General features: G+C 35.6%; 1 protein-coding gene across 3 annotated transcripts in view; it reads left to right on the top strand.

Moving 5' to 3' along the window:
* The window catches only part of ZNF148 (zinc finger protein 148), a 133,921-nt gene that overhangs the window by 44,820 nt on the left and 74,915 nt on the right, over positions 1-14,186 (top strand). For all 3 annotated transcript variants that reach the window (XM_027845188.1, XM_027845189.1, XM_027845190.1), the window contains one exon: positions 4,559-4,904. In XM_027845188.1, coding sequence (XP_027700989.1) covers positions 4,575-4,904 — 330 coding nt within the window. In that variant the 5' untranslated portion in view covers positions 4,559-4,574. The remainder of the gene's footprint in view (positions 1-4,558; positions 4,905-14,186) is intronic.

The following is a 14,186-nucleotide window of genomic DNA, read 5'->3' as shown; positions in this document are numbered from 1 at the left end:
GGTTCACCCATCAGCTAGTACCTCCCCTACTCTGCCCATCTCTCAAGTTATCTTGTAACTATTTATACTTGTTCTATACCCTTATTTATGTATGTTGTTTGCCTTGTTTTGAATGGGTGCTTCTCTAGGGCAGGGGCTGTTTAGCCTTGTTCTTGTATACTCATCACTTAGCACAGTGTTGGGCACCTAGTTGATGCTTAATAAATGTTGTGGGACTGCTAGGTGGAATGGTGGATAGAGTGGCAGGCCTGAAGATAGGAAGACCAAAGTTCAAATCCAGCCTCAGACACTAGCCAAATGACCCAGGGCAAGTCACTTGATTATATTTGCCTCTGTTTCCTCATCTGTAAAATGAGCTGGAGAAGGAAATGGCAAACCACTCCAGTATGTTTGCCAAGAAAACCCCCAGTGTGGTCATGAAGAGTCAGATATGACTGAAACGACTGAACAACAACAAAAATGTTTGTTATTGAGTGAATGGGCTCTTAAGAGCATGTTAGATTTTTCTTGCTTTTGGAGAGCTGTAGAGCAACTTGAGAGGATTGGGAACTGGGAGGGAGGCAGTGGCAAAGAAAAGGAAATACAATTGGACCAAATGCAGATTTACCCTTCATGGCATTTTTTTCCTCTAGTGCTGGCCTTCATTCACTCAGTAGACGTTTATTAAGTATCTACTGCGTGCTAGGCGTTGTTCTATACCTTAGAGAGACAAAGACAAAACAACAGTTCTACCTCTCAAAGAGTTTCTATTGTACTGGTCTTGCTTCCTTTCCATTGCCTACCTGTCAAATGTAGCTATCACTTTTTTTTGTTTGTAGTTTCTATATTTCTCCTTTCTAGTATCTCCTCAGTTTTTCTTTTTCTTTTTTTATTCCTGCCATTAAGTAAGGGAAGGGAGAGGGAGGGAGTTGAGCTAGTCTAAGTGAAATGGTGACCATATAGAAACTTTCGATGTTAAGGTTTCTCTGAAAAATAGGTATATTCCTCAGGTATATGGAGTAATAATTGATATTCTAAAGTCATCTTTTTTTTATTCAACCTAGCAGAAACCATTGACTACCTGACAGTAAAGGAGACATCATGATGATACAGTGGAAGTCTGAGTACTGTGGAGGCAGGGGCCCTGGATTCAAATCCTACATCTAGTGCTTACCATCTATAGTGCCTTGAACAAGTCACTTAGCTTTCATGGGCCTCAGTTTCCTCATTGGTAAAATAGAGATTGGACATGGTAGCCCTCGAGGGCCCTTCTAGCTGTATCTGTGATAAATATAAACTATAAATAAAAGACTAAAAATTAGGAAAGTTTAGGACCATTTAAAACCTCCCTATTTGTGCTTTTAGTTTTAAAGGGATATTTTATAGAGTACAGTTCAATAATTGATGTTCATAAAAACTTCAAAAAGTTACCAAAGTTAAAATTCGTTAAATAGGAAGCCCCCAACTTATGAATAGATTGTGTTTGAGAACTCTGTCAGTCAATTGAAACTTGGAATGTGTTTTCTTGATAAAACAATGTTATAAAATGTGGTTCAATTCTGAGGCTAACTCACAAAACCCTTTTTAACCCATGATGTAATTGATTGGATGTGAAAGGGAATTTCTTCCCCTTCATCTCAGACCAGAGTTAACCCTAGGCAAAAATTTAAAATAAGTGAATACTTTTCACATTTTTTTCAGGCTTCTGAGTGTCCAATGCTATCAGGTTGCTCCAAGCCCCTAATGTGCACTCAATCCAGGTGTGTTCAAATCTCCTCCAATGCTAAAAAAATTTACCTATCACCTCTTCACCTTTAATCAAAATTACTACTTTCTCAGTGCAGATTATCAAAACTTGATATTAAGATGATAACAGTCTGATAGAACTAATTCCCATTAAGGTATGACTTATTGAAAACTCCATAATTCACCAAAGAATATTTGAATTTTTAAAGGATACTTGTTACCCCTTAAAAAGATTTCTGAGTGGTAGAATTTCAGGCAGTACAGCGAGTGAAGTTAAAAAAAAACAAAAAAACTCAGGAAAATTTTTTTTTACCAGATTATACATATATCCTAAAGGTCATTCTACTGAGACGTTTCTGCTTTTTAGAACTTCTACCCTTCGTCCATTTTACAGCCTCACAGATTTTCTAAAAGCTCAACATTACCAACAGATGCTCCTGTAGTAGCAGCAATTTGGAGCTCCATTTGAAGGGAGTGGGGCAAACTCAAATGTTTGTACAGTGTTTGTTTGTAAGTTATAACTAGCTTGTATTCCCTATAAGAGGTAGTGAAATGTGTATGTATTTTGGAAAGATTTTCATTTAAAAGGATAAAAATGAATGCTGAAATTTCAGCAGTTAAAGAATTAAGCTTCATTTAGTTAGAGACCTCATTCCCCGTGATATTGGTTAGAGAAAGAAAGAGGCTGGACCTGGGATTTCATTGATAGAGGAAACTCCCAGATAAGGACATTTCTTCAACCAGGCAAGTACCTTCTGCCCATTTATGGTCTTAGAGAGTTTACTAGAACACTGAGAATTAAGTGGTATGCTTAGGGGTTACATAGCTAGGATGTGTCAGAAGCAGGACTTGAATCCAGTTCTTCCTGATTGTAAGGCCATCTCTACCCACTAAGCCAGGAATGCCTCACATTGATTAAATGAAGTTTTACCCTACTTGAAAATGAAGTGCTTATTTGGCTGTAAAACTTAAGCTTTATTCCTTTGATTTCAGATTTCTGTGGTACCTTATGATTCATCTCTTTATTTATTTATTCATTCATTTATTTATCTATTTATCTGCTTATCTATCTATTTATTTATTCATGCAGTTATCTATTTATTTATTTATTTATTTATTTATTTTGCGAGGAGTCATAGTTAAGTAACTTTCCCAAGGGTCAAACAACTAGTTAAGTGTCAAGTGTCTCAGGCCAGATTTGAACTCAGGTCTTCCTAAGAACAGGGCTGGTGCTCTATTTGCTTCCCCACCTAGCTGCCCCTGTATCGTATGATTTTTAAAGATGGAATTGGATTTCTGTTCTTCTGTTGTTCATGTAAATACAGAAGTGGCATTATGAAATAGTGGACAGAGAGAGAACCTCAGAGTGAGGAATACCTGAGTTCACGAATTGTCTCTAACATAAATTGGTTATATCACCCTAGGCAGATCACTTGACTTCTTGGTACTCTAACCAGTTCTCTAAGACTATAAATTGAAAAAAGATGCCAAATTGCATTAGTAGGGTATGTTTCCTCACCCGTAGGAACCTTATGCCGATGAAATCATAGGACAAGTCTCTATCCTTCTGTTTGGCATGAAGAAAGGAAATATTAGTAAATTTTGTTTTATTTGGCTTGCTGTTGCTAATGATAACTTTTTTGAGTTGCTTGTTCAATTAAGTAAAGGTTTCTACCTTAATTTTCACCATGGTAATGAAAATATGTTTAACTTTCTTTAGTGTTTGACTTCATAAATCCCCACTGGGAGATAGACTCACCACTTACATACTGATAGCTGTGATCGTGACAGAAGCCTTTACTTAATAATTATTTTGGGGAATAATAAGCTAAGTAGAAACACAATTCACAAATTTCGAAAATGTTTTTCCTACCCTCAGGACTAGACAACTTAGTTCTGTGCTTGTATGAGCTTTCCCTCTCCCTCTTCTAATTCATTCTTGGATTTATTTTTGTATGTTTTTGTTCTTGTCTTTGATGAAGAAACAGAAGAATAAAAAAGATAAACGACTAATAATGATGCTTGTTATCAGGTTAAATATCAGTGCAGAGTTAAGTATACATTCAGAGAAACCAAATTTAGATCCCTGATCTAAAACTTTAGTTTTAACTAAATTTGATCTTTGCAAACTTCCATAGGTAATGAATCTTAGATGATATATGATTCCTAATTTCTAATGATAACCACCTATCAGAATTATGTGAACATACATAATTCATTTAGTGATGCATGTTTTTAACACCATATTCATATCAGTGAAATGAATCTGTCAAAGCATAGAGATTTACAAAAATGCGGTTTCAGAGATAAACCCTTAAACCTTTAGGAGCCAAACTTTTCTTCTGTTTTCGACTTGGATGAGTTTGATTGTATTGAAGTACACCATTGGCAGTAGTGTTTATTACTGGTAATATGTAATTGTGAGAACAATAGTTTTTGTTCTAAAAATATACCTGTTATTCAGATTTCAAGCCGCTCTCCATTAGTTACTAGGGTTTCCTTTTTTTTTTTTCCAGCATGATGGATTTGTGATATGTAATCAAGCTCATTTTTCATTAGTGAATTGATTCAAGATTTAAGCTTTATACTAGGGATGAAAATCTTAGGCTCTTCTGTCTATCTTCTCTTGCAGATTTGTTTTTATATAATTTTAAAATTACAGGCAGTTGAGAGCTACATGTACAAATATTTTTAATTGAAGCATGAGTGAATAGGTTGTTCCTAGGAGGTAATTTAATAGCTTGTACATTTGACATTTTGAAACTTAAACATTAATCAAGTGGACATGTAAAACTGATTTCATATGCCCATTTGCTAAACTTGATCTTTTTAGGCAGTTACACTTAAGCATGAACATTGAAGACAAATTGGAAGGATTATTTCTTAAATGTGGCGGCATAGACGAAATGCAGTCTTCCAGGGCGATGGTTGTAATGGGTGGAGTATCTGACCAATCTGCAGTATCTGGAGAGCTACAGGAAGCAGTGCTTCAAGATCGGAGTTTGCCACATCAAGATATCCTTGCAGCAGATGAAGTGTTACAAGAAAGTGAAATGCGACCACAGGAGATGATTTCACATGATGAACTCATGGTCCATGAGGAGACAGTGAAAAATGATGATGAGATGGAGACACAGGACAGGCTTCCTCAAGGACTGCAGTATGCAGTTAATGTCCCTGTAAGTACTTACTGTACCCAATATTTAGCTCTAATTAGAAAGGGCATCTTAGTAATAAAGAGGTTTCAGTAATGTATAAATGATTCAAATACTTATCAGTAATAGTAGAATTGACTATAGTGAATCACTGATTTATTCAGTACATGTGCTGAAAAGATTGTTATATAATACTGACAAATCACATTTTAGATGGCAAATGTAACAGTTATAAAGTGAAATTTTATTATCCCCGTCATAACTGTTTTTGTCAACTTATGAATTACAAACACCTAATATTTGTTAGAAATTCTGTTTAAATCTGGAACCTTTCCTAAGGCGTCAAGAAATTTGAATTTTGCTTTTTAGACCATAACTAGAGAAAAAAATAGGTTGAACTCAGCTGATAAAATGACACCTAAACAGAAGGTTTTCTACTGCTAACTCTTTGCTTACCATCATTAAAGTGTTTGGGTCTCTTGTCCAAAGACTACCACCTGGAAACTGAGCACTTTTCTCCATTGGTGCTCCTTTAGTTTCTTTAGTACAGCATAGAATCAGTCATCCTGGTTAGGGTGTATAGACCATTTTAATTTTACTACCATTGTGTATAGGGATTTTAGAGTAATTTCTATCTATAGGTAAGAAAAATAGTATGTAGCAGGTATATAGTCTTAAGTTTCTTTTTAGTTTGACCCAGCTTGACACTTTGAATTCTTTTCAAGTCAGCTTAAATTTCTCTGAATAAGTTCTTCCTACTTCTACCCTGAGTCCAAGCTAGTGCTTTTCTCTCAGCTCCTTAGGTCTCTGATAAAGTAGGATCCTTTTTGACTTCCTAGTGCTGGCTTCCTAGTCAGGGGGAAACTTTATTCTTTGTAGTCACATGACACCCTGTCAGGTTGCTCCTCTCTCATCCAGCAGACTAATAGGAGCTGAGAAAGCAGCTTAAACTTGTTAAATGTTGATTTTTTTTTTAACATCATAGCCACTACCCTTAGCCTGTCTGAACTCCTGCTTCTCGATCTTCCTTTGTACCAAAGAAAATATTTAAGCAAAATTGATCAGTCCAGCAAATGTATCTGTTCTTATTGGCCCCATTTTTCCTTTGTAGTCATTAGACCTGTGGGTTTAATATTGGTCACTACATTTATTCAGTTGCCTTTTTTTGTGATTTTAAATTACATTTTTATAATTGCATATATTATTCTGCTTACTTTACTCTGCATCTGTTCATTTAAATCTTTTCATTTTTTCATTGATTTCCTCATACTTATATTTCTCAAAGAGAGGCTTTTCTATTATCCTTAACTGAATATGGTTTACTCTTATTTAGGCCATTTCATTTTCCCTGTAGAAATCTTTCCAAACAGCTGCTGTACTTGACTTTCAGAACTTTTTGTAAGTTAAATAATATATTCCTTTGTGGCTATCTATTTATTCCTGCAGGGTTAGTCAGCATAACCTGTCTTTTCCTTTTAGTTTCTCTTCCTTTCTGAACCTGTTCTTCAAAATGACATCATTTCTTCCTCTCTACCAGCACCTGTCTTTCATATATGGCATGGTAATAGTTCCTATCTTTTATTTTGTCATTTACTTGGGAATTTGAAAGAACTGGAATTTATTTTCTCTTAATTTCCATGCCTTCTTAAGATTAACTTTTTGTGTATGTATGTATGTATGTATGTGTGTGTATTTTCTTTAATGGTTAATGCCAGTTTCCCTCCACACTCGACGTTATTTCTCATTATGACCAGTTTTGATTCCTTTTGCCCTCCAAGTCATCACCAGAATGTAACTCACTGAATGTAACTCACTGAAAACTTCATTTTCAACAGTGTAGTCTAAGAACAGAGCAACTATTTGATAATCTCATAATTTAAGGTCAAATCACTAACACGGTTCCTTTATTGAGTCCCTCTAGGTGGATCCTGTGCCTGGGTAGCTACATATCTACATTGCTAGTTTAGTGAACAACTTGCTGTAGGGTAAACGCTGTTCAATTTTCTATTAATGTATTCAGTCAACCAAACAAGTATTTATTACCTGCTGTATTCTAGCACTGTGCTAGCTAGACATTGGGAATGCAAATAGAATGAATGAGACAATTACCACTTGCAAGGAGCTTGCATTTTATAATACAGGAGAGACAAGGACAAATATAAGCACATTTGTAACATTGTAACCAACCACAAATTATAATCCTATTCTAGAATAGTAACATAGAAACCCATGATCTGTATCACTTGAGCAGAAAGGGTCTTCCAACTAAGATATATCTGAACCTCAAGTGTGCCATGTAATAATAAAGTGTGGAGTCCTTATGTAGTTATATAATGTATAAAATGATATACTTTAATATTCATCTAACAGCTTATTTTAGGCACAGTTCAAATAGCACAAAGAAGTCAATTTGTATATATCTTATGGCTTATAAAAGTCGTCTTGACTTTTGTCTTGGCACTGGACTTTGATGACTCTGGAAGAGAGAGCGGGTCTGATGATTTTGTGCAACTCTGCCTCACTTAAATCCAATTTACAAGCAAGTCAAGACATCACCCTGTGATGTCATTGATCTTCTTTAGAAATGAAGGATGAACAGCAATATCTCATAGCTTAGTGTTGGCCTACAAAGGAGACCAAAATGTTCACAGTATCATAAAATCATCTTTGCCCAGTGGTGCCATTAGAGCCATTTTTTGTTCTATGTGTATTTAGAAATCTCTAATTCTTCCTCGACTGGCATGTTTAGTCTTATCAGGAATGATAAAGAGAGCTCCTTTTTGAAAGATTTTAATGTACAATTGATAAAAACTCAAGATACTATAGCTACATTCTTCAGATTATTTTGCAAAGGGGATAGTGGGAAGGACAAGGATGACTTCCTTCTATGAATAAACATTTTCTTTTTCCTTTTTTTTTCCTTTTTAAATTTTTTTTTAGGCAATTGGGGTTAAGTGACTTGCCCAGGGTCACGCAGCTAATAAGTGTCAAGTGTTTGGTCTGTGAGGTCAGATTTGAACTCAGGTCCTCCTGACTTCAGGGCCGGTGCTTTATCCGCTGTGCCACCTAGCTGCCCCTTCTTTTTCCTTTTAAATAATTCTAGATAGTTAATCTGTTCTATGCATTTTGTACTCTGGTTTATTCAGGTATAAAGTTGGGCTACATTTATCAATAATTTGGAATGGTCTTTCAAATTCATCCTAGAAAGGGACAGACTTCCTTTTCATGCTCATTTCTCCCACTTCCCATTTCCATTCATTCAAATGCTTATTAAAATAATTTGCTGCTTTGGCTAACATCCAATTTTTTAGGGTCTATATAGTTCATTCCTTTAGCTTGATGAACTACATACTAGAGCCACTTTTGATTACTAATGAGTATACTTAAAGGTTCATTTGAGAGTGCCAAAAGATGTTTTGACATATATATTACCTGTCTATTTATTTTCTCATATGGGACAACTTTAGTGGCTTGCATCTGGGATTCCCCTTAGTGCCATATGCTTCATGGAAGGTTCAACACTAGTCCTTTCCACTTGAATTGTCATAGCTTTTCAGCAGTGTTTTTATAAATAGATTTTTCAGTTCTCGTACTAGGCATCACAGTAATAATCATTTGGACTTCATGGTTTATGCTTAGTGTTTCAGCCAAATGTTCCATAGTACTCTTTACAAAATGTGATTCTTAATTTCAGTCAGTTTTTCTGGGAAAACCCACAATGTGAATATTTTTCTAACATTATTTATGATATTATGATAATATTGTTTGTTACTGCTTGTTAAAAAATAGATATCTCTTCTGATAGATTTTTAAGGGAATGATCCTAAAATTGTTTAATGATCCAAATTAGCTTTGTTTTTTTCCAGAGCTGGGCATAAATTAAAGCATTGTAACAGTATTTCTGAATATCAAGCAATGATTTTTTAAAATTTATGTTTTATTTTATTTATGCATTATTTATGATTATAAAGCATTTATTGAGTACCTAGTGTAGCATAGTGAATAGAGAGCTGAGTTAAAAGTCAGCTGTATTCAGGTCCTACCTCTGACACATAGTGGCTTTGTGACACCTAGGAGGTGAGGCAGTAAGCATTTATTAAGCTCCTACTATGTGCCAGGCACTGTCCTAAGTGCTTTATAAATATTCTTTCGTTGGATCCTCACAACAACCCTGGAAGGTTGGTGCCATTATTATCCCCATTTTACAGTTGAGGATATTGATGCAAACAGAGGTAAAACACAGATTCATACAACTAGTAAGTATCTGAGGTCAGATTGGGAGGTCAGAGGTCTTCCTGACTCCAGGCCTCGCGCTCTAGTCACTGTGCTGTCAGTTGCCTCTAAAACTCTTGACAAGTTACTTAACCTTTCAGTGCTTGAATTCTGTTGCTATTAGTTAATACCTGTGGAATGGGCAAATAAATTCTGTAAATTAAAGGAGGTTGGACTAGATTGAGATTCTTAACCTGGAGTCCATAGATCTCCAAGGGGTTTTTGTTCATAGATTTCAAGGAGTCTGTGAATTTGGATAGGAAAAATATTACATCTTTATTTCAATATAGTTGACTTTCCTTGTAATTCTCTGTATATTATTACGTTATTCTGAGGTGTCCGTAGACTTCACTGGACTGCCAAAGAGGTCTGTGACCAAAAGGAGGTCCCTATAACCCCTGGACTAGATGATATCTAAAGTCTTTTTCAGTTTTAAATCCTATGACCCTCCATTTGCACGCACATGTGTATGTGTGTGCGTATTTCTAGCTTAAAATACCTTTTGGAGGTAATGGGTGCTATTAATTTACTACCAACTGTATAAAATGATAATTCCTTTTTTGCCTTAAATTTACTTCTTTCAACTTCAGAGGATGACTTTAATTTTGAAGTAGTAGAATTTGATAAATTAATCTTTGTTCAGCCCATCTGAATTATATATTAGTTTTCTATACTATTAAATGATGAGCTTGAGCTAGTTAACTTTGAAGGTCCTTTTCATTTCTAAATTCATGATCCTTTGATCCTTCAGCTTTTGTCCTTTACATTGAAGAATCCTTGTCTTTTTAGTCTGACCTTAAATGACATATCTTGATATATTCATTCATTTCCCTTATTTTCCTCTATACTTTATAAAGCTCTATTTTTAATTTGCAGAGTGCAACAAGTAGAACTTGGCCCCTTCCAACCTTTCTAGTCTTTTTGTACCTTATTCCCTTCCACATGTTGTGTAGTCCAGTGATATTGTCCTCATTGTTGATCTTCACATTATACTCCATTTTATGACTACAAGCATTTTCACTGGTTGTCCCCTGTGCCTACAACTCTCTCTCTGTCCCCTTGTCTCTGCCACCTGGCTTCTTTTATATCTCAGCTAAAGCCTCACCTTCTTCAAGGAATCTTTTCCAGTCCTCCCTAATCTTAGTGGTTTCCTGCTGAGACTACCCCTAATTCATCCTGTCTATTGCTTTTTTGTATGGGGTTGTTTGCATGTTGTCTTCTTCATTAGACTGGGTTACTTGTTTGTTTGTTTTTTGTCTTTGTATCCCCAGCGCTTAATAACAGTGCCTGACACCTAGTAGGTGCTTAATTAAATATTAGTTTGCTGAATATGTATTTCAGGTGCCGCGAAGGTTTCATATGAGAATTTTCTGATTTTATTTCATATACCTTTCCTGATCTACACTGTGAAAGCTTTTTTTTTTTTTTTGATCTTTTTGACTGTTGTTGCACGTTGAGCTGATGTTTCTTGTTGGGTAAGTAGTCAAATATGACCCAGGTTCCTTTCGTATTATTCTTTAAATGTCATTTAAATTATTTTCCCTAAATGCATTTCCTGATCTTTCTTCATATTAAAGTTCTTATACTACTTTTATACTAACTCACACAGCCTAGTATGTTCTTTTTTAATTTATCTCTGCTATGTTAGCATTCTTCTACCTGGAAGACCTGATTGTCTCAAGGTAGTGATAAATGAACACTTTTGTGGACAAAAAACTGTAAATATTAGGGTTTCTAGGAACCAGTGTTGGAACTGGTCTTATTTATTATTCTTATTAATGGTCTCAAGAAGCATTGTGTCATAGTAGATTTGAGAGCTACCCTTGAAGCCAGGAAGACCTGGGTTCAAGTTCTGCCTCTGACATATACCAACTGTTGGACCCTTTGGAAGTCACTTAACCTCCTAATACCACCAGGACATGTCTAAAACTATAAGTTCCAATCTGTATTGGTCGAGGAAGTTTCCTCCTGGGTAGTTGTCTATGCCAGTGAAACCACAGGTCGTCTTTTTACAAATGAGTGTGACTAGGGAGCTCCACTTGAAATTTCTAGGTTTGTAGTAGACAACAAGATTTGACAAAACTTGATAATAACTTGGATATAGATGGAAAAAAAGGAGGAATCAAAGATGATATCAAGGTTTCTAGGTGATTGACTAAAATAATATCCATTTGTGCCTTGTTAGTAATGCTTTCCGGTTACCATTTCCATCATCAATGAACGAAGAGTGCCCTCTCTGTATCATTTGCTATGGATGTAAAGAGGTTTCAGAGATAGACGACCTTCTAGGAATTTTATCATATAGTTGTGAAACTGAAACATAAACATGAGGAGATGTGTAACAATAGTAATGTTAATATCACAATATTATGATTATTAGTGTTAGGTAAATTCCAAATGAGTAAGCTTCATATAAGTATTATGTGTTACAGAAGTTTAGAAGAAGTTAAGGAAAAAGAAGACTAAGAGAAGGCCATTGGATCTGGTGATTAGAAAACTCTTGGTAACCCTGGAGAGAGTAATTTTAGTTGAGTGGCAAATGAAGAAGCCAAATTGTGAGGTAGTGAAGGCAAGTAGGGTACATTTATTCTTTCAAGAAGTTTAGCAGTGAAAAGGAGAAAGCATAGTAGGTAGCTCAAGAGAGTAGTGGGTTGAAGCAAAGCTCTTTAAAGGTAGGTGAAATCTGCGATTTATAGGTAGCAGAGAAGAGGCAATGGAAGAAAAATTGAAGTATCAGGAAAGAGGAGATAAGGGCTGAGTTAGCCTTGGAAGGAAGAAGAATACTTTTTGGTTTGGGGAGGGCAGGAAAGATGAAAGACTAGATGAGGAAAGCAAGAAATATTCAAATTCTGATAGGAGGCTGTAGTAACAGCAAGGTCTTGTCAGAGAAATGAGAAACTGAAGGAGTATGTCCCAGTTTGCCCAGTTCTTCTAAATGTCCTTATAGAAGGCTTTTAAAGCTAAAGTTTAGACAAGTTTAGGAAAGTTCAGAATTGATATAGTTAGTGATAGAGAGTCTTGTAAATTCTTACATGGGGGTGGAGAGTGACACTATGATATTGGTGTTTTAGATTTGATGGGTGGAACATAGAATAAATTGCAGTGGAGAGAAACTAGAGTCAGAGACCAATTAGGATGAACTGTTATAGAGATCATTTGTTAGATGCTAAGGTAGTGTGGTATAACATAAAGAGCAGTGGACCTGTAGTCAGAATATTTGGGTTCTAATCCTGGCATAGCTACTTCTTACTTGTGGGACCTTGAGGAAGTCACTACTGTGGACCTCAGTTTCTCCATCAGTAAAATGAATGTTTTGGATAATCTTTAAGGTCCCTCACAGCCCCATATCTTAAGATCCTATGACTAAGTGATTTTTAAGGGTCTTTTTTGTTGTAAATACTACAATAAGAACTTGGACTGAGATGATTAATAGTGGTGAAAATAAAGAGGAAGGCACTGAATGTTGGGAGACATCAAAAAGGAAGATGGGACTTGGTAAAAGTCTATATAATAGGGAATGAAGAAGAGTGACAGGTCAACAATAATTCCAAAGTTTCTAGTTTAGATGTTTGAAGAGCAGTGTAACTACTCATATAAACTGAGTCGTTAGAAAGGGAAGCTAATTTGGAGAAAAATATTAAGGGCACGTGACAGAAATGTAGTTCTCGCAAAGTACTGAAACAGCTGGGAATGATATGATTATGTATGATTTGTATTTCATTCAGGCAATAGGTGAAATCTAGCCTCTGCTCTTAGAAGACATGGTCAGATGTCTGGCTCTACCCTTGTCTTTGACTCTGCGCTCCCCAACTTACTATCTCTCAAATGTGACTTACCGGCAAAATGGTTCTTGTTTCAACTAGAGAAGAGACTTCCTCTTGCATCTTATTTGTCTCTCTCCTCACTACCTCCCCCTTTACTAATTTTCTCATTTCTTACCATTACTTTCATTTAACTACTAGTTCCTGTGTGCTGCCTTATTCCTGACTTTCCCTAACTTCTGATTTTAGCTCTTTTTTGACTGTTGGTTTTTAGGCATTCCCCAAGTCTGAACCACTTCTGTGGTTACCTACTTTTTGTTCTCAGCTTTACCTTGGTTCTGCCAGCGTTGTCTCTTACCTCGTACCAGCATGATCATAAATTAAGCAACTCCCACCTTAGGCAGTAAGCTTCTTGTTCCCGGAGGCAGAAAAGTGCATATTGAATTCATGGGGTAGTACTTAGAACAATTTGACTCTAGTGGAGAGATCTTTGTATAGGTAAGTCGTAGAAGATAAAGTTGGAAAGGTAGTGGAAGACCTTGAAGATCAGTTTTAAGAGTTTGTTATTTTATCATGTTTAAAAACTTGATCTCTGGTATGATAAAAACATTTTCTGTATTCTAGAGCCCCTTTTAAATTCAGTTCATGGAATATTCAATTAAAAGTTTTTCTTTAATTTTATCTACCTTCTATAATCCAAGGCAAAAATCGTTCTTATTATTATAACTTCATTTCAGTTATTGGAGGACTTCTGGTGTTTGAAAAATATTGTTTAATATTTTAAAAAGTCAGTTTAATAACACATCAGTAAGTTGTGAATAAGTAACCTGGCCTAGCTCATATGATACCATTTATTGGATCAGGTTATGTAGTTGGTAAACCTATATTCAGTACATCCCTTGATACCTGTCTTATCTTTAAAAAAAAAAACAAACCAAAAACCCTCTTAGAAGACCAAGGTTCACTTTCAGACTTAACCAGAAAATGGGCAAGTCAGTTAAGCTCCTACAATCTCATTGTTATTCTAAGGAAAGCATGTCATAAAGGTTAAACAAATGTGAATTTTATTGTTATAAGTAAATGTCAGAGAGGGTTGTACAAAGCAGTAAATGTTTTTGGAGTTTAGAAGAATGAAACATAGTGGATGAACGGTTAGAAGAGATTGGTAAGCTCCTGAAAGGGAAGAACTATGCCATAGAGTAATATGATGTTAGAGACCAAACAATTATTTCAGTCCTCTCATTTTTTAGTTGAGGAAACTGAGGTCCAGAGA

Source organism: Vombatus ursinus, unplaced genomic scaffold, assembly GCF_900497805.2.
Source record: "Vombatus ursinus unplaced genomic scaffold, bare-nosed wombat genome assembly UNPS02014959.1, whole genome shotgun sequence".
Lineage (NCBI taxonomy): Eukaryota > Metazoa > Chordata > Mammalia > Diprotodontia > Vombatidae > Vombatus > Vombatus ursinus.
Note: the sequence above shows the minus strand (reverse complement) of the source record. Positions and strands in the feature narration are given on the sequence as shown.